The sequence below is a fragment of the Bos indicus genome, chromosome 18 (genome assembly GCF_029378745.1).
Source record: "Bos indicus isolate NIAB-ARS_2022 breed Sahiwal x Tharparkar chromosome 18, NIAB-ARS_B.indTharparkar_mat_pri_1.0, whole genome shotgun sequence".
Classification (NCBI taxonomy): domain Eukaryota; kingdom Metazoa; phylum Chordata; class Mammalia; order Artiodactyla; family Bovidae; genus Bos; species Bos indicus.
In genome coordinates this window covers 40164919-40186550 of record NC_091777.1, presented here as the reverse complement: position 1 = coordinate 40186550, position 21632 = coordinate 40164919, and the positions used below count along the sequence as shown (strand labels likewise).

Genomic DNA, 21632 nt, shown 5'->3' with positions numbered 1-21632 from the left:
TCACTCTCAAAGCTCAGCTACAAGATTCTTGACTGTGTTAAGGCCTCTGATGGCTATAGCTGAGTCCCAGCATCCTGCTCAACTTAAAAATGCCAGAAGCATGAAACGAGTGAGCATGGCTGATTAATCATTAATCTATTGAGGTGTATTACTGAAGGGGAAAGAGTGGGTGATTTTAAGTGAGATAATCTTGAAGTAAGAACCAGATGCCAGATATAGTTCATTTATAGAAATCCTAATGCTTCACTGGCCTAGTACAAGGAAAGAGGCACATTTTTGGGTGGGCTGATGATTTATCACGGCTTGATAATTATGCTCTGCCTAGTAATTATGATAAGCATGATGACTGGGAATGATTAGCTTTATGTGATATGCATGATTAAAAAAATATGTCCTGTGCAATATTAATCACTTCAGTTACCCCTGTGAATGTTTGTGGGGACTGGAACCTAATGTGAGTTGAATTGTTAATGTGTATGTAATATCAACAGGCTGATGTACATACTTATATACATAGGATACATAAATGATTCATGATTATACATATCATATACTATGCATGAGAAGGCATATATATTTATTTACATTAGTGGAAGGGCACAAAATGCACAAAGCACACCATAATATTAGTTTTTAGATGTCATTTTTAAATACTTACACAGTACTTAAAGATAATGTAAAATGTTCCGTAAGCAAGTTGTTCAGGGAATCGTTGAAGTAGAGTTCAGCTTTGGGTGTTGATGGAGGGCTGGAACATCTTCCTTGAGTCTTAGGGAAAAATGTTATTTTCCTTTTCTGTTGTAGAAGAACAAACTAATAAATACACTACAAAGACTCTTCATTTTAGGAGGTTCTCTATAATAATGCTTGTTAGTGGTATAAGGACTACAATTATAGGAAAATGCAGAACAGATCCTCTTTGTCAAATGATAATAAATGAGTGATCAACAGTTTGTCCTCCAATTCATGTCACTGTTAAGAGGTCCCCTACAAGTATGCTGTTAATAGATCCCCTACAAATACTTTGGCCACCTGATGCAAAGAACTAACTCATTGGAAAAGACCCTGATGCTACGAAAGATTGAAGGCAGAAAGAGAAGGGGATGACAGAGGATGAGATGGTTGGATGGCAATCACCGATGAGATGTACAAGTTTGAGCAAGCTCCAAGAATTGGTGATGGACAGAGAAGCCTGGCGGAGAAGACAATGACAACCCACTCCAGTTCTCTTGCCTGGAAAATCCCATGGGCGGAGGAGCCTCGTGTGCTGCAGTCCATGGGATCGCGAAGAGTCGGACACGATTGAGCAACTGAACTGAACAAGTACTCAGGATAAACACTGGCTAAGAGGTTATTATGTTATACTTCGTTGTTTTACTATATGAAGTATTGGGACCACTGATAAAATTAGGAATGAGATGGTTAATGCTAGTACACCTCGTATTTGTTGTAAATGGATCACAGAATTGCATATGAAAATAAAAAATATCATTCTTATTTGATGTGAGGGAGAGCAGTGAGGAGATTGAGACTAGTATTAGTAATATTAAGATTAGAAATAGGAACAAGGCACTCAAGATATCTTTAATTGTATAGTATAGTATAGATGAAATGTGATATTGTTCATTCAGGATGAGATCCATTTTGGACTATTAGAGCCTGTTTCATGAAGGAATAATAGGTGAAGAACTGCTAAAACTGCAATAATGAAACTCTGGGCTGGATGAAGCACAAGCTGGAATCAAGATTGCCGGGAGAAATATCAATAACCTCAGATATGCAGATGACACCACCCTTATGGCAAAAAGTGGAAGAATTAAAGAGCCTCTTGATGAAAGTGAAAGAGGAGAGTGAAAAGGTTGGCTTAAAGTTCAACATTCAGAAAACAAAGATCATGGCATCTGGTCCCATCACTTCATGGCAAATAGATGGAGAAACAGTGGAAACGATGGCAAACTTTATTTTGGGGGGCTCCAAAATCACTGCAGATGGTGATTGCAGCCATGAAATTAAAATATGCTTGCTCCTTGGAAGAAAAGCTATGGCCAACCTAGACAGCATATTAAAAAAGCAGAGACATTACTTTGCCAACAAAGGTCCGTCTAGTCAAGGCTGTTTTTTCCAGTAGTCATGTGTGGATGTGAGAGTTGGACTATAAAGAAAGCTGAGTGCCAAAGAATTGATGCTTTTGAACTGTGGTTTTGGAGAAGACTCTTGAGAGTCCCTTGGACTGCAAGGAGAGCCAACCAGTACATCCTAAAGGAAATCAGTCCTGAATGTTCATTGGAAAGACTGATGTTGAAGCTGAAACTCCAATACTTTGGCCACCTGATGCATAGAGCTGACTCATTTGAAAAGACCTTGATGCTGGGAAAGATTGAAGGTGGGAGGAGAAGGGGACAACAGAGGATGAGATGGTTGGATGGCATCACCGACTCAATGAACATGAATTTGAGTAAACTCTGGGAGTTGGTGATGGACAGGGAGGCCTGGCGTGCTGCAGTCCATGGGGTCGCAAAGAGTCAGACACGACTGAGTGACTGATCTGACTGACTGACTGACTGCGCTATTTGATAGGGCTAGTAGATCAGTAAATGCATTGTTAACAATTTTGATTAATGGGTGGGATTTAATTAATGTTGGTCATTAGTGTTACTACAGTTGGGACACAATGATTTTTCAAGTCATTGGCTATGAATACATTGCATCTAAGACTAATGATGACACACATTATATTTGCTTTAAGTACTATTTTGGTAGTTTTGTAGGTTTTTCTTCAAACCCTTCACAAATTTATTGTGGGCTTGGGTATTCTAGATTGAAAAATTCCATGGACACAGGAGCCTGGCGGGCTACAGTCCATGAAATTGCAAAGAGCCAGACACAACTGAGCACACACTTCTATGGGTTAATAAAGTGGTTGTGTACTGTAATAAATTTTGGTGTATTGTTTTGTGCTTAATGATTTTTAAAATTTGTTTAAGGGGAATATGTTTAATAGTTTTAAGGGGAATGTTTAATACTGTTTGGTTATACAACAGCTATGTCTACTGAGCAGTATCCTGAGGTTTGAGATTCTAATAAAACCTTCTTACATATACTTCTTTCATGTTACGATAGAAATGCAAATTAAAACCACAAAGGGACATCCATTCACATACAATAAATGGTTATAATCAAGAACAAACAAAGATGTTGGCAACAATGTAGAGAAAATGGAACCTTTACACGTTTTTTGTGAAAGTGTAAAATGGTGTGGACAATATGTACAATAGTTTAGCATGTCTTCAAAAAAGGTAAAGTACAATTCGAGTTTGGTTTAAGAACTCCATGCCGAGGTATATGCCACAAAGAACTGAAAACAGTTGTTCAAACAAAAACTTATAGATGAATATTCATAGCAGCATTGTTGACATTGGCCTAATGGTAGAAATAATTCAAATAACCCATCAGTGGATGAATAGATAAGTGACATAGGGTGGATCTATAAAGTTCCATATTATTCTGCCATACACAGAAATAGAGTAAAATGGTGCATCTGCTGTGGAAAAGAATACAGTATGGTGGTTCGTCAAAAACATAAATTAATGTATGATTTGTCAATGCCACTTCAGGATATACATCCAAAAGGTTTGAAGGATGGAGTGAAACAGATATTTGTACACCCATATTCACAGCAGCATTACACTGGCCAAAAGGTGGAAGCAACCCAAGTGTCCATGATACATGAACTAATAAGCAAAATGTGATATATACACAAAGGTATATTATTTAGCCTTAAAAACGAAGGAAATTCAAACACATGCTACATCATGTATAAGCCTTAAAGTCATTATGCTAAGTGAAATAACCTGGGCATAAAAGGATGAATATTATATGATTCTACTTCTATGAGGTATTCAGAGAAGTGAAATTCAGAGACGGTAGAATGCAGCTGTCAAGGGTTAAATGGAGTTAATGTTTAATGGATGCAGTTTCACTTGGAAAAACGTAAAAAGTATGGGAGATGGATGGTGAGGACACATTTGAACAATGAAAATGTAGTGAATGTCATATAACTATATACTTTAAATGGTTTAACTGGTAAATGTTATGTTCAATAGATTTAATCACAATGGAAAATGTGACTGAAGTATTGACACAAGTTACAACATGCAGAACACTGAAAATACCCTAGAAAGAAGCCATATAGAAAAGGCCACCCAGATCATACTCGTCTTGTGTGCTTTAAATCCATCAAGGTTGTGAAAATGAAAGTCTCAAGATCACTTCCAGAAAAAGAAAACTGGACAGAATGGAAAAAGACATTTTCATACTTTGGGACAAGTGGTAGAAGTGGGCCTGCAGATTGTATCAGAAGGTAAAAATCATAATGATTTCTCATCCTGGGGTTACAGGGGCGTTCCCCGGGACAGTGTTCCTTTGGGGGGTAAAACATAAAGAAAATTATCATTTAAACTGGCAAATGTGGCAAATCAGTGATGACTGGGAAATGTGAAGTGAAAAGTTGCTCCGTCATGTCCAAGTCTTTGCAACCCCATGGACTATATGGTCCATGGAATTCTCCAGACCAGAATACTGAAGTGGGTAGCTCTTCCCTTCTCCAGGGGATCTTCCCAACCCGGGGATAGAACCCAGGTCTCCCACATTGCAGGTGAATTCTTTACCAGCTGAGCCACAAGGGAAGCCCAAGAATACTGGAGCAGGTAGCCTATCCCTGATATCATGAGCTACCAGGGAAGCCCAGGAAATGTGAACCTTCAGATAAAGAATACATTATACTGCTACTTCAAGTTTTCTATATGTTTGAAGTTAGCAGAAAGTAAATAACTTTTCAAAACAAACACGTCATCTACTTTTCTGACACAGTATTAAGACATCAAACATCATGATAGGTGCCAAGCCCTACCCACATTCAGCTCTCCTAAAATGGTTAAGCTAATTACTCTTATAGGAATCCAAATATTATTAAGAGGTACTGTGGGAAGATTATATTAGTAGCCACTATGTCTTGGGTGTTGTGGATGACTTAGAATGTGGTAGAAATAATGAGATTTTTGAATTACAATTTTTCACATCAAACTTCCAAAAGTTACAAGTAATACATAAATTTAGTAAAGCTGTATAATACAAAAGTAATACACAAAAGTCAGTTGAGTTTTTAACACACTAATAAAGAAGTATCAGATAGAAAAATTAAGAACAATCGCATTTACAACTGCATCAAAAAGAAAATATCTAGGTGTAAATTTAACGAATGATGTGAATGAAACACTTGCAAAATGAAAATTGGAAGACAGTAATAAAGAAACTGAAGAAGAAATAAACAAAAACATTCCATGATTGAGCATTGGAAGACTATTGTTAAAACATTCCACCAGCCAAAGCAGTGTACACATTCAATTCAAACACAATTAAAATGGCATTTTTCACAGAAAAAGAATTAACAATTCTACCATGTGTGTAGAACCAAAAAAGACCTGAAAGAGCCAAAGCGATTCTAAAGAAGAAAGCACAGCTGGAGTCGACTTACTCCCTGACTTCAAATTACACCACAAAGCTTCAGGAACCAAAACAGTGTGGAATTGGCACAAAAACAGGCACACCCACCAGAGGAACAGAACAGAGAACCCAGAAGTAAACTCAAGGACATACACTAGGATCAAGTCCCCTCAATAAACTGATGCCCAGGAAACTAGATACTACACACCAAAGACACTGGAAACTGTCCACACCACACACAAAATTACCAAAAATCCACAATTTTCCACATCAAGTCCTTTTCTGGCTCCTGTGAAAATGGATCACTGCCCCCCACCCAAGAGTCAGCCACATACAGGAAGCTTCACCACACTTTTTCTTTGCTTTTTACTCCTGCAGCAGTGCCTCCCAGCAGGTCTTGAAAACACTGAACTCCTGTCTGCACATGTGAGTGTGTCTTGAGGAGACTGAACTTCTGTCTGCGTTTTAACTCAGCCAGGCACAGTTTGGAAGTCAAAGCCCTGGCGAATCCTGAGACAACCAAGCTCCTGTCAGCTGCATGGAATCAAGTCCTCCAGATGAACATGCAGGTACCTCAAAAGTCAGAGAGGCAGACTTGGCTCTGCCTGCTGGGAAGTGCAGGCTTCATCCACTCAGACCTTTCAGTTGAGGCCCTGTGCCCATCTGAGAGGTCTGATGAATCCACTAAGTTTCAAAACTCAAATTCCATGACAAGCCACAAATGGAAAGAAAACGAATTTCAAAACACTTACCTGATAAAGGATTTGTACTCAAATTATACCAACAACTATAGAACAAACAGCCCCATTAGAAATGGCTTTATATCTGAACAGGAGACCTACTTGGCCAATGAAGATAGTTAAGTGAAGTGAAGTGAAGTCGCTCAGCCGTGCCCGACTCTTTAAGACCCCATGGATAGTAGCCTGCACCAAGCTCCTCCATCCATGGGATTTTCAAGGCAAGAAGTACTGGAGTGGGTTGCCATTTCCTTCTCCAGGGAATCTTCCCAACCCAGGGATCAAACCCAGGTCTCTCACATTGTAGACAGACGCTTTACCCTCTGTTCAGTATCACATACCTTTAGGGAATTACAAATTAAAACAATGAGGAAGTACTGTACAACTATTAAAACTGCTGAACTCAAAAAAAAAAAAAAATGATACCAATTGATGCAAGTGTGAGGAACAACAGAAACTATCCTTCACTGCTGGTGAAATGGATATACAGCTACTTTGCAAGACATTTGGGAAGATTTTTGCAAAGCTATACAAATCTCACTATGGAAAACAATATGGTAGTTCCTTAAAAACTTAAAGTTAATATATCAATTTCACTCCAGTATAAATATCCTAAATATTTGAAAGCAGAAACTGAAACAGGTATTTGTACAACCATTTCATAGCAGCATTATTCACAATAGACAAAGGTGGAAGAAATTCAACTACCCACTGAATGAAAATGAAGATATGAAGGTGAATGAAAAACAAGATATGGTACAAATGAACAAACACAATGGGATATGATTCAGCCTTTAAAACTAAAGTAATTCTCAAACATGCCACAACGTGAATGAAGCTTGAAGTCACCACACTAAGTGAAATAAGTCAGTCACAGAAATACAAATATTGTACAATTCCACTTACACAGATATCCAGAGAGGACAAAAATAATGTGGTTTCCAGGGGCTGAGGGCACCATGTTAACAGATAGTTTTACTTGAGAAAGATAAAGTTCTGGAGATGGAGGGTGAGGATATTTGTACAACAGTATAAAGGTAGGTAATGCCACAGAACTGTACACTTAAAATGTTTAAATGGTAACTGTCATGTTATATATTTTTAATCACAATACAGAAAAATGAATTAAGTACTGATAATTGTTACAATATGGATGAACACTGAAAATGTTCTCAGTAGAAAAAAAGCCATATAGAGAAGGCCACCCAGATCACATGTTCATCTTGTGGGCTTTAAATCCATCAAGGTTATAAAAATAAGGGAAAATCTAAGTAATCATTCCAAAACAAGAAAACTGGATCAGAACAGAAAAAATTATTTTCACACATTTGGACAACTGTTAAAAGTTGAAGTGGGCTTGTGGATTAAATTATAATGTGGGAACCACAGAATTTCTTGATTGGAGGGTTATGTGTCATTCTGAGGAGAGAATTTCTGTTGTGGGTAAAACATACTAGAGTATTCTGTGTGAAGTGGCAAATGTGAATACTTTTTACTGCTATGAAATTTTGTGTGAAATTATTAGAAGGTAATTTACTTTTCAAAACAACCATGTCAATACCATGCCAGAAAAACAGAAGACCTTAACTCTGTTATAAATGAGACTTACCTAGATCCAGTTTAACCAAAGTTGTGATATTAACTGGCCTTGTAGGGGCCACAAGTTAGTAAGACATATCATAAGAAGATTACATTAGGAGCCACCATGTCTTTGGTATTATGGATGACCTGAAATACAGTAGAAACAGTGGGATTTTATTTTTTTAATAATTTTAAAAATAATTTATTTGGAGGCATCAGGTCTTAGTTGTGGCATGTGGGATCTAGTTCCTTGACCAGGGAGCAAGCCTAGACTCCCTGCATTGGGAGCAGAGTTTTAGCCACTGAACCACCAGGAAAGCCCAAGAGTGGGATTTTGAATTACAATTTTCCACTTCACTTCACATTAAAAAAAAATTGCTGGAATAAAATTCAATAAAGTTGCAAAATAGAAAATTAATATATAAAAATCAGCTAACTTTCTATGCACTAATAACGAACCATGAGAAGGATAAATTTAAAAAGCAATCCTACTTATAACTTCATAGAAAAGAAAAGAAAATCTAGGATAATTTTAACCAAGGATATGAGACTCCTACTTGTACTTGGAAAACTATAAAGCCCTGATTTAAAAAATGAAAGAAGACATAAAAAATAGAAAAATATTCTGAGCTCATGTACTGGAAGAATTACTATTACTAAAATGTCCATTCTACCCAAAGCCATCTGTAGATTCAATGCATTCTTGATCAGATTTTCAAAGGCTTTTTTCATAAAACTAGAAATAATCATCTTAATATTTGTATGGAACCAGAAAGGACCCTGAACAGCCAAAGAAATCCTGAGAAAAAAGAAAACAGCTGGGTCAGAAGTCTGCCTCCGACTTCAAACTATATCGTGGAGCTAAAGTAACAAAAACAGTGTGGAACTGTCACAAACACAGATGTGCAATAAAGGAAAAGAATACAGAGCAAGCCCAGCAAAAAACTCACATGCAGATAGTTAATTCATGAGAAAAGGGCCAAGAACATACAACATGGACAGTCCCCTGAAAAGAATGGTGTTAGGGAAACTAGACACTATACACCAAGTAATTAATTAGAAAACACATGTGATGAAATGAATATAGACAAACTTTATAACTTACACCCAAACTTACCCCAAATTGTCCACAGACAAACTTAAATTAGGAAACTATAAAAATTCTGAAAGAAAACATAAAAAAAAGGAATCTATATGACCTTGGATCTGGGGATGACTTTCACACACACCACCAAAAGCCTATAACAAAAAAGTTAATAATGTGGATTTTATAAAATTAGAAACTTCTATTCTGTGAAAGATCTTATTCAGAAAGCCAAGACAAACCCGCAAATAGAAAGATGTTTGCAAAACACATATCTAGTAAAGGATTTGTTCTCATTTTGTCCTAAGAACTCTAGAACAAAAAACCTCATTAAAAATGGGCAAAGATCAGAACAGACTCCTGGCCAAAGAAGATATGCAGAGCAGACATAAGCACACAAGAATACACTCAACATCACAAAAACTGTTGTTGTTCAGCTGGTAAGTCGTGTCTGATTCTCTGCAACCCCATGGACTGTATGTACCCCATCAGGCTCCTCTGTCCATGAGGCTCTCCAGGCAAGAATACTGGAATGGGTTGCCATTTCCTTCCCTATCACATACCATTGCTGCTGCTACTGCTAAGTCGCTTCAGTCGTGTCTGACTCTGTGCGACCCCATAGACGGCAGCCCACCAGGCTCCCCCGTCCCTGGGATTCTCCAGGCAAGAACACTGGAGTGGGTTGCCATTTCCTTCTCCAGTGCATGAAAGTGAAAAGTGCAACTGAAGCCGCTCAGTCGTGTCTGAATCTTAGTGACCCCATGGACTGCAGCCTACCAGGCTTCTCCATTCATGGGATTTTCCGGGCAAGAGTACTGGAGTGCGGTGCCATTGCCTTCTCCGTCACATACCATTAGGGAGATACAAATCAGAACGTGACAGTACTGCACATCTATTAGAACTGCTAAACTTCAAAACATGACAATAGCTATTGCTGGAGGGGGGAAGAACAGGAACTCTATTTCTCTGCTGGTGGAGTACAGGTACAATCATTCTGGAAGACAGTTTGGAAATTTTTCCTTTAACTAAACAAGTCCTACCATGGATATAAAAACCAGACCTCCAGTATTTAGACAATTGTTTTGAAAAACTGTGTTCAAACTGCCATAAATTATATACATCAGCTGTATTCATAATGGGTAAAAGCTTAAAGATATTAGGATGTTCTTCTGTAGATGAAAGCATAAGCATATTGGGGCACTGACATGTGAAGGGCAAGAGCATATGCACCCCAAATATGCCTGTTTAATGTAAGAATTATTTTAGGCTGATTAATTTTTTAAACTGCAAACACATATCTATAAATCCATCAGAAGTTACCTTTTTATGAGGTCACTACAGACGGGGCCTCAGCCAAGAATGAAGTATAGGGAAAATCATTTTTCCCATCCTACATAGGCAATGGAATAGTTTAGCTATTCAAAGAAATGAACCACAAACCCAAGCAGAGACAAAGATGACTCTACATATATATTGCTAAGTGTTAAAATATAAAATAACATAATGCAGGAGACAAAAAACAAAATAATTTATTTGGGGTCCTAAGAATTGCTATTCGGAAGACAGATTGAGGTAACCCTGAAAGTGTTCTTAGTGAAAGGTTCTTGTTTTATCCCAGAAAAATTCAGAGATAAGACAGAGAAATCAAGGATTTATTTAAGTTAAAGTACCCTCCCAGTGGGAAGAGCAGACAGGCTCAGGTGAATAGCTGCCCTGAGTTTTTTTGGCAAGCCAGGTATGTGGAACATAATATTCACTGGGTTTGGGGGTCAAGTTATCTGATTTTTATTGCAGCACCATCTTCCTGGAGGAAAGAAGGACTTTTGTCCTTATTTAGCATTGATCAGAAATGTCATGGCATCAGTGCAGGATGGACACTTATCTGCAAGGCTTATTTTATTGTAATGAAAGCATAATGAGCAAAAGGTTACTTTCAGACACCAGATATTCCTGCATTTCCCCACATTTCTTTGTTCTGCCTCCAGGACACTTATCTCCAAATGTATGGCTTTCAGTATGGAGGTTCCAAGGATCCCCCTCTCCTCTGCACAAGATGCATAGCTTCCTGCCATCTGGCCCATGCTCCCCTTTCTCTGCTCACATCTAGCTTTTTTTGTTGTTTAGCTGCCCAGTCATGTTCGCCTCTTTGTGACCCCATGGACACAGGCTCCTCTGTCCATGGAATTTCACAGGCAAAATAGTACAGTAGGTTGCCATATCTAGCTACCTTCCTGTTTTAATAAAAAGATTCTGGAGGGAGAGACAGGGACTTTTAAAAACAAAAGGCAATGAGGCTGATAAAAGTGGCCTGGCGACAGTCATGACTCTGTTGGAAATCTGGAAATGTTTGTCCTTAAAGAATCACCAGTTGTTTCAGGGTAGAGGTAAAAAAAAAAGTTGATAGATTTTCATGAAATACAGTATAAGAAGCCAATAAGTAAATAGGCTGTCATGAGTTTCTGGCAGATGTGCTGAAAGACTTCAACAGGTGAAAGACACAAACAAAATAAACCCTAAAATACGGAAAATACAAACAGACCAACTGACCATCCTCTGGCCCTTTCTCCCTGCTAGTTCTCCTCTCAGTGTTCTGGGACATCAAGAAATTAGGGAGAGCTGTCTGGCAGCTCCCCTTAGACCTGACTGCTCCTACTGTCTCCACCTCCCCTAAACATGCCCCACCCATCAGAGGCACCATGCCAGAGGAAGCCTCAACAATCAATGATCCTGATGTGTCAGGGCTTTTTTGATTACAAGGGACTAGACACACTCAAGTGAAATAATTATATTATAGATGATAGAAAGCAATCTTTACAAGAGACAAGTTGAAGAGTGGGTTCAGAAGTGTCAGATCCAAGGGCTCACATAGTGTGTGACCTGGCCCCTCTCTGACTGTCAGTCCTGCTGAGTGCCTTACAGTGACTCCACTCAGGCAGTCTCTCACCCAGCACCTCCAGGATGACACAAGCTCAAAGTCCATTCTACTGGGAATGGTTTCTCCTTCACTAGGGTTCCATGAAAACTCATGACTTGGAATGCCTTTGGCCTGGCTTGGATAACATTCTCACCCTCATAGCAATCAGAGGACAGAAAATGGAACTGGCTAGACATGCATCATATAAGCATCTTCCAGATGGGTGGAGTGTGGGGTCAGCCCTCTGATACTGTCTGGACTGGAAGCACGTGAGATGTAGCTCCTTAAGGAAAGCTGAGGTGCTGTACTTGGACATGTGGACAGATTCTGGCTTGGTGAAAGCAGCAGATCCCATTGTACAGCACAGAATCTAAAGCACAAGGTAAAAAGAGATTTACTTAAGAGTCGGTGGCTACAGCTACCTGTCAAATGCTCTTGCTATCCAGCCACAGCAAGTTCTTCCATTTGCCGAAGAGCAAGGATGATGATGGTGGTAAACTCCAGGCTCCAGCCTTGAACATCAGGTTCTTGCATCTCAAGAGACTGGCTCAGAACAGGTCTTGTGCCCTTGCAAGGCCCACAGACCTCTCTTGTTCCTGGGAGGTGGGAGCTCAGGTTTCAAGCCTACCCCCGGCCACATTAATCAACCACTCCCCCAAACCGCTCATTTTTCCAGCCTCTCCTCCCTGTGCTGCAAAGAACAGACACCAAATGCTAAGGGTGTAAGGAAATCCTTGCTCAATGAAGAAATGGGAGTTTCAAGGATTATTCAATACCATGGAATTCATAACTGGCAGGCTTTCCAAAGTCCACATGGGTGCACATGGTTCTCCAAACACCAGGAAGCCGGTGAAACCATCCATTAGGAGGCCGCATTGTTCACGTATCTTTGACTCTTAAAAAGTACAAATGCCAAAAGTTTGCAACTGGAAGGTGAAAGGATTACAGGGCCACAGTCTGCTGTCTGGTTGCTGTGGCCAGGGCCACGCTCAACATTAGGAGGGTTATTAACTCAGTCTGGGATTCTAACTGGACTATCCTGGGTCATCTACTGACATGTGAACCAACAGCTATAGTTTGAGGGAAATAATCTGCAGCTAAGCTGGGCCTGTGTCACACATTCTACCCGAGTGGAAGATGGAAGGCAAAGGAAATATAGTGTACTGTTACCAGTAAAAGGGGGTAAAAAATTCTGGGAGCCCAAAACAACCAACATCCAGCACAGGCTTCTCTCCAGGGTGAGCACAATCTAGCTGGGAAGATGTCCTAAAGGTTTTTTCATACTTGACGTATTCACGGGGTTTCTTTCTAGTATGGACTCTTTGATGCTGAAGCAGATTTCTTTTGCTAGTGAAGACTTTTCCACACTCATCACAGGAGGTCTCCTGAATATGGATTCTTAGATGCCTTTTCAACTGAGCCTGAGTACTAAACACTTTTCCACAACATATACAGTCAAAAGGTTTCACCTCACTGTGGACTCGCTGGTGCCGAGTTAATTTTGTATGGAAATTGAAGGCTTGCCCACATATTGTACAAGAGTAAGGCTTTTCCCCTGTGTGAATACGCTGATGCTGACTAAGATGAGAAGTCCTTCCAAAGCTTTTTCCACACTCATTACACTCATATGGTTTCTCTCCAGTGTGGATTTTCTGATGTCGCAGAAGTGGTGAATTACCAACAAAAGCTTTTCCACACTCATTACATTCATAAGGTTTCTCTCCAGTGTGAATTCTCTGGTGTATAATAAACTCAGAACTACTGGTGAAACCATTTCCACACTCCCTACAGAGATAGGGTCTGTCCCCACTGTGGATTCTCTGATGCCTGATCAGATTTGCATTATCATTAAAGGCTCTCCCACACTCTTCACACTGATAGGGTTTCTCACCGGTGTGGATTCTCTGATGTCGAATTAATGAAGAATTGCCATTAAAGGCTTTTCCACACTCATTACACTCAAAGGGTTTCTCCCCAGTGTGGATTCTCTGATGTCTAACATAGTAAGAAAAATAGCTGAAGCATTTCCCACACTCCTCACATCTGAAGGGCTTCCTATCGTAGTGGATTCTTAGAACCTTTCCTCTAATATTTTTCACTGTAGGGATTTCCTGGTGTTGCTCCAGTTCACATGTTTCTAGGAAGCTGCTTTTGTTAAGAACATTCTTCTGTGGCCCATGTGACATCATCAAGTCTCTTTCTTCAGAAATTCCCCATGTTGGTGTTAACTCACTGTCCATGTGGGTCCTGGAATCTGATATAACAAACAGAAAACAAAAATGCCACCTAAGAATTATAGCAAAAACAAAAGAATATTGAAAATTATAGTGGTTCCCCTTATCTGCAGTCCCTCTTTCCATAGTTTCAGTTTCCCTGTCAACCACAATCCAAAAATATTAAATGTAAAGTTCCAGAAATAAATAATCCTTAAGTTTTAAATTGTGCACTGTTCTGAATAGCATGAAACCTAGCACCAACCTACTCCAACCAGATGTAACTCATCCTTTTGTATATGCTACCTGCCTATTAATAAGTAGCTGATTCAGTTATCAGATAGACCTTTGCAGGATTTCAGTACTTGTATTCAAGTAACCCTTATTTTACTTCATAATGGCTCCAACATGCAAGAGGAGTGACACTGGCAACCTGGATATTCTCTTACTGTGTCTAATTTATCACAGGTATGCATATATAAAAAAAGACATGATAGATACATAGTTGATTTTCTGTACCCAAGAAAGCAGACCCCACAGTTACAAAGGTCCTGGAGTCAATCCCCTGTGGATACCCAGGGATAACTACATAGGGTTTGATACTACCTGCAGTTTCAGGCATCCACTGGGGATCTGAAAACATATGCCCCATATGTAACTATCCTTGGTGGCTCAGTCAGTAACGAATTTGCCTGCAATGCACGAAACCTGGGTTCAGTCCTTGGGTTGGGGAGATCCCCTGGAAAAGGAAATGGCTACCTACTCTAGTACTCTTGCCTGGAGAATTCCATGGACAGAGGAGCCTGGTGGGCTACAGTCCATTGGGTTACAAAGAGTTGGACATAACTGAGTGACTAACACTTTCACTTTCACAACAGAGATTTTAGAGATTACTAAACTCCCAACATCAGCCTGCTGTTCAGATAAGGCTAATAAAATCAAAGTGTCAAATATTTACAGGTAGAGAACGGTTGACAAGGAAATAGATCTGAGAATTATGAGATGCATTAATTGGAAATATGTGGAAAAGAGTTATGGTTGGTGGAAATGGTTTCATATTTGGCTATTTTAAGAAATCATCTATTTAAATCCTTCCCAGCATGGTTCATTTAAAACATACTGCTCTGTAAAGCTCTATAGTCACTGCCTCACTTACTTTTATAGATGTCTCTGGTACCCTGTGCAGGAGGATTATCCTGTGTCTCCAGGCCCACAGGCAAATCCCCTCTCTCTAGAAGTGAGATTAACGCAGGTTTGGGAACTGGGTATCCTGAAAAGGGCAGAAAATGGCACCTGTCAGTCCTGTGTCTGCTGTGTCAAAAGAATGAAAAGCTCAAGACTCTCAGTGAGACTAGAACAGATCCACAGTAAAGGGCTCAGGACTGGGGAAAGCCAAGATTTTTGCTTAAGTGGAAAATAAGCATTTGTGATGGCTTCCTAAAACTAGACCCACGAGTAAGTTAGTGATCCTGAGGGACATATGCAAACAAAGGGAAGGGGTCATACCCTTCCCTAGACTACAGGGAGACAAAAGTAAGGCGAAAACTTATCTAACAACAGACACTACTTACCCTGCAGAAGCCCTGGGAGGATGGAGCATACTCATACCAGGCGACAACAATTCCCTACATTGGGACCAAACTGACCCAAGACTTACCCAATACCTCTCAAGTGGGTCATTTGGTCTCAGTCCCAGGACCATGGAGGGTATAAGAGATAATTCCCCACTTTCCACACCACACCCCTGGCTGATAAGGAGGAAAAAAGGAAACAGGAAAGCACAGATCTGAGCACCAAGAGAAAAGCAGCCTTACCCAAGGATGTCAAGCTCCTATAGATCTCCAGCATCACACTTCTGTACAGGGCCCTCTGTGCAGGAGAAAGGCCAGCCCATTCTGTCCGGGTGAAGTAAACAGCCACATCCTCAAAGGTCACTACCTCCTAAAACAAGAGGTTCCTGCTATGCCAGAGCCAATTCTCTGGCTCAGGGTGTGGGGCACAGGGACAGGGACAGTGAGCTGATTGTTAAATGACTGTTGCTACAACAAAAAATCTGGAACTTCTCTCACTAAAAGTTAGAGCTTCCATTTGGACACAAAATTTAGTCTCATGAAACATAACATCATGTTTTGAAAACCCTGGAAAGTCTCCCATGAATTAAAATCCCTAGAGCAAAATCTCTTTGATTCTATAAAACTTTCAATCTTTTATTGTTGCACCTACAAGCTAACAGTTAGCTTTAATCTCTTCAGACACCTACTCAGAAGTGACATTGGAGGACCAACCTGTTCCCCTTCATTGCCCCATGTGCCCAATCAATCCATATGCTCCCCACGCATGCTCATTCTACCCCAGACCTCAAGTTCAAATGACAGGAACAGAGTCATGGTTTGCCCTGATGACTGGCCTCATCCGACCCTCATCTCCTGCTTGAAGAAGGGGTTGTGCAGCCTGTGCTCAAGAATGTCCAGCAGAGAGAACTCAGTGCTGCATGGGACAGTGTATTCTGCTTCCAGATGGGTTTTCCTGGGAGAATATGCTTCTGGAATCAAATTGCTGCTGGGTAGTTCTTTTAACTGCTTTTCTTCATACACCTCCAAAACAATCTGTAAATGTTTCTGTCAACTAAGTATCATGCTTTTTCAATAGCCACTGTTTCCCATCCCTGATGGCCCCACTCTACCTTGCCAGAAAGCTCAGGATCTGGCTTAGAATTTTTATTCATTCCCCAGACTTTGGTATCAAACTTGGTTTCCTAAATATGCAGGGAATGCCCCTCCACCTTTTAATACCTCAACTTGACTCTGCAGATCTCGTCAGCACTGTCACCATCTAACACCAAATGAATCCACTCTATCTGCCTCCTGCCAAACTGCTCTATCTTCATGTAACTAACCAGCACAGAGAGTGAAAGTGTTGTTTCTCAACACAGAAATAGTATGAATTTCATCCCAGTCTCCTAAGTTAGAAATTTGAGATTCATCCAGGACTAATTTGCCCTACTCACTGCTCATTTCCAATAAGTAGTCAGTAATCAAATCCTGTCAATTTTATTTTCTAAATATTTCTGGAATCGGATTCCTCTTCACTATCATACAATCAGTTCACTAGTACCTGCTAGGAATACTTAACTCCAATTCTAGGCCTGTCCTGCATTGAATCCATCCTCAGCCAGCTATACAATCATGGACTTGTAAGGACAAACTGACTCAGTCAACTGAATGACTTCCTTGAATGAGTCATCAGGAACTACAACAATGGTTCTCAAGGTGTGGTAGCCCACCACACTAGCAGGATCACCTAGGAACTTGCCAGAAAGGCAAATTCACAGGCCCCATCCGAGTCCAATCTGTGCTTTCATAAGCCCTCCAGGTGATTCTTATGTGCACTAAAGTCCAAGAATCCTGGACTACAGGATAAAATCCGAGCTCAGGAAACCAAGCTCTATCAGGTAACAAATGATGAGGGGAAAGCACAAGACTGTACAGATAAACTATCTAGGAAGCTCTGCAAACAAAATCTAAGAAAAGGAATGATAAACCCTGAAGGAGGTCAATATAAAAGATGGGACAAATGGAAGATAGAGTAGCCAGAAAGAGTCAGACTCTGAAAATGGTATCAAGCGAGAACAGAGTCAACAACTACTCAGCAACCTAGAAACTGAGTGGTCAGGCTTGTGACCCGGTGATACCAGTAACTGACAACTTTTGTAATATCAGAAGATGGGAGCAGCAGGGTAGACAATGTCAGGCAGAGGGACAAGCCAGATATCAGAAATCCAGGACAGGGACCTGGGATATGGTTCATAGATGCTGAGTTAGTAGATAAATAAATCTCAGAAAGAAGGAAATAGTTAAGGAACACCCAGCAATTCATCAGTCTCAAAAAGTGAAATCAACTCAAGAAATCAATTTCCTTATCCTATATATGTATTTAATGTTCACTTTACAGATGAAGTTAAGGTGCAAAGAAGCTAAGTGACTGGCTCAAGGCCACAATGTCACAGAGGCTTTATAGGATCCCTAACTTCAGGTGTTTTGTCCTAGTGCAGATTTTTCCTGTCATAGGCCCCTGCCTTGATTAGCCAAGTCAACTTCTGAATAAATGGTACAAGCTCCCTTCTTCTTGTCTTCTTCTCGCTACTGCTCTACCCCTGCTTCCCAAAAACCTTGTGGTCTCCCTGATCTTGATTACTCCCACTGTGTAATGGACACCTACAATGCCAATCTGAGTCCCTCATTCTCACAGGGCCCTCTGCAGGAGGAACCACTAAACCTGGGAACCCACTAGCTCAACAGAGATCCTCAGAGTACAGGAGACTATCCTTTTGCATCCCTGGACACTCTACGCACCCACTGTTGCTGGACTTCTGGCTGCTCATTCCCGCGTCATCAGCTTTCCCCCAGCATCCAGTCCTACTGATGAGAATCAACAAGGGTCTTCCGATTGCTTAGGCTCTAAGACTTCTTGCCAGAATCATCTCTCTCATCCCCCTCTTTCTTCACATCAGATCTCTCCAAGGCTGACCTGAGGGAATCACAGCTCACCTGGTGCCAGACTTTCAGGGGCATGACAGCCATTATTGAGCTCTCTCTCAATGAAGGGCAGGGGCTGAGGGAAGAAGCAAAGAGAAACAAAAGTGAGCCAATCCAGAAAAAGGCTCTTTTTTAAAACAAATCTGCCAATAACAGCAACAACCATTTACTAAATGCCACTGAGTAAATGGTATATGAATATTTCCCCACAATATGCCATGAGGTTTGAATTCTTAGGAAATTAAGATTTTGAAAGGTAAGTAACTTGACCTTGGGTACCAGAGCTTGTACTCACCAACATCGTGCAACACTGTCTGTCCTAAGACATGAGAACAGGGGAACACGAATACACAAAAAGCAAACAAGCAAGACATCAGAAAACTCAAAGCAAACCCTGTAAGAAGCAACCTAGATCTTTATTTTTAAAAATAAACTTTTACTGAGAACATAAATGGTTAAAAAAAAAGAAATATGTTTTTGGATGATAAATATATATCCACTCATTCAATCACCTCAATAATTCTTTAAACCTTTTCTTTTTCCCAAATAAGAAAACAGTCTTAAGAGAATAATTTTCTCTATGAAGGTCACTCAGCCAGTGGATGGATGAACTTGGATCCCAAACCAGATGGGCCTGATTTCCAGAGGCCAAGCTTTTAATAACTACATCAAATTGCTTCCAACAGTAATCCCAACAGGATTTTTTCTTTTAGAACTCAATAAAGGGATTCTAAGGCTAAAAAAACAGATAAAGGTAGCCCCCCAAATCAGAAAAATCATCTTAAAGTAAGGTTTCCTTTTCTTGATCTTGGGGCACACATCTTTTTCTGTTCACCACCCTCTTCTAGGACCCAGTGATAACCAGAAACCAATTAGCAAAAGACCATGAAAAGACCACTTCAACAGGCAAAAATGTCTGGGTCACCACTTTAATTATATCATCCCCTACAGATCAGATCAGATCAGATCAGTCGCTCAGTCGTGTCCGACTCTTTGCGACCCTATGAATCGCAGCACACCGGGCCTCCCTGTCCATCACCAACTCCCGGAGTTCACTCAGACTCACGTCCATCGAGTCAGTGATGCCATCCAGCCATCTCATCCTCTGTCGTCCCCTTCTCCTCCTGCCCCCAATCCCTCCCAGCATCAGTCTTTTCCAATGAGTCAACTCTTCGCATGAGGTGGCCAAAGTACTGGAGTTTCAGCTTTAGCATCATTCCTTCCAAAGAAATCCCAGGGCTGATCCCCTACAGACACTTTGTATTCTTGTTCCGCAGTCATATCCTACCAAAAAGCCAGGGTTTTCCCAAATGAAATTCACTGCATGTGGCCATTTCCTGCTAGCCTCATCTGCCACACTGGCCTTTCAGCTTCTCTATAATGCTAATTTAGGACCTTTGTACCTGCTGTTTCCTCTGCATGAACCACTCTTCTCCAACCTTTAGAACCTTTGTAACTGATAGACTGTGTGCAACACTTTTCAGAAGTCGGCCCTCTGTTCATATAGGTAACTGCCAGCTCACCACAGCCTGTCTCTACAGACCAGGTCAGGGCCCCTGGCTACACACTCCACTAGCACTGTATTCTCTTTCTTGTATACCACCTCTCTCCGTTTAAGACACTGTGTTTTCTTTATCCAACATTTATCACAAACTTATTTCATTCCAGGCCAAGTGTGAGACACAGGACAAACAGTAGAGAAAGAAGGGTGTGATCCCTTCCTTCACGGGGCTTAAACTAAAAGAAACACAAATAAGAATCAAAGATCCTCGGAATTAGCTTTAAGACCACAATCGTGACTAGTGACAGGGATACCTTATCCTAGATGCGGAAGCTTAAGAATAGGAATTACTCAAGTTGAAAGGAAAATCTTTCCAAAGTTAACAGTATGTGCAGAAACATGTTCTTGAAGTGAAAGTCCAAAGAATCAAGGGGAATGTGCTTAAGACGAAGGTGAAGTTGTAAGAGATCAAGTCCTGCAAGAACTTGTGCACGTCAAGAATGATCGCACTGGATTAACAGAGGACTTTTAATTAAACTGAAAGGTCCCTGGGAGAGGGGCCCACGGCCCTCTCATTCGCAGCTGCATCTTGGGAACCTAGAACAGCAACTAGCATTTAGCGGCTCAGTTAGTAGTTGCTAGCCCAGGGAGAAGGCAATGGCACCCCACTCCAGTACTCTTGCCTGGAGGGTCCCATGGACGGAGAAGCCTGGTGGGCTGCAGTCCATGGGGTTGCGAAGATTCGGACACGACTGAGCGACTTCACTTTCCACTTTCAAGCATTGGAGAAGGAAATGGCAACCCACTCCAGTGTTCTTGCCTGGAGAATCCCAGGGACGGGGGAGCCTGGTGGGCTGCGGTCTATGGGGTCGCACAGAGTCGGACACGAGTGAAACGACTTAGCAGCAGCAGCAGCAGCCCAGGGAGCAGGGGAGGCTGTGGCTGTGTGAGATCAAACGGCGTCTCCTTTTCATCCACAGCCTTACACAAGGCGGCCACTAAGGACTGGGGCGAAGGCACCGCGGGCTGGGGGAGACTGGCCGGCGGGCGCGTTAGCTCCCCGGACCAGGTGGCGCCGCCCGACTCCCTCCACCTGGACACGAGGGACTAAGCGGACAGCCTTCTCCAGGGTGAAAGGTGTGCTCCCAGCAGGCTCGCTGAGGCGACAAGACCCAGAAACTCACCTCAGGAAAAGGGCAATATGTGGTGTGAGCAGAAGTGCGTCACTACGTCGGCCGTGGCACCCAAGTATCGCGAACTTCCTCTCTAGGAAGCCACAGCACACGTCTCTGTGGTCCCTGGCTTTCCTCTCCAGGCGCGTGACTTTAACGGACGATATCAAATAGAAAAAGCTTATCGTTAAGCTAATCTCTAGCTGAAATTTAGAATTTCCTTCCATTTTGTGTTGGCGAGGACCACAACAGTATCAGCAGTGCTGACTTTGTCAGCAATAGGAATCCTACGTTTTCCTATCACATTACAATTGCAGTTATAGGGGAACTTCGGTTTCATGCACGATCATTTTTGCCTTAGCCGACCCAAAAGTATTTAAACTGTTTTGTTGC

The 21632-nt window shown here is 41.2% G+C and overlaps 1 protein-coding gene across 4 annotated transcripts; it reads right to left on the bottom strand.

Annotated features, from left to right (window-relative positions):
- Positions 1–560: 560 nt before the first annotated feature.
- Positions 561–21353, bottom strand: ZNF19 (zinc finger protein 19). Of its 4 annotated transcripts, none has more exons than XM_070770872.1 (5): positions 21252–21353; positions 18579–18642; positions 15846–15972; positions 15188–15301; positions 561–14072 (listed from the first exon to the last, which is right to left on the bottom strand). In XM_070770872.1, the coding sequence occupies exons 2-5, from the start codon at positions 18609–18611 to the stop codon at positions 12985–12987; spliced, it is 1362 nt and encodes a 453-aa protein (XP_070626973.1). In that variant the 5' UTR covers positions 18612–18642; positions 21252–21353; the 3' UTR covers positions 561–12984. The 4 variants fall into 4 exon arrangements, with proteins under 4 accessions (XP_070626973.1, XP_070626975.1, XP_070626974.1 ...); XM_070770874.1 differs by having other exon boundaries at positions 18384–18642; positions 21252–21321; XM_070770873.1 differs by lacking the exon at positions 15188–15301.
- Between the last annotated feature and the right edge of the window lie 279 nt (positions 21354–21632).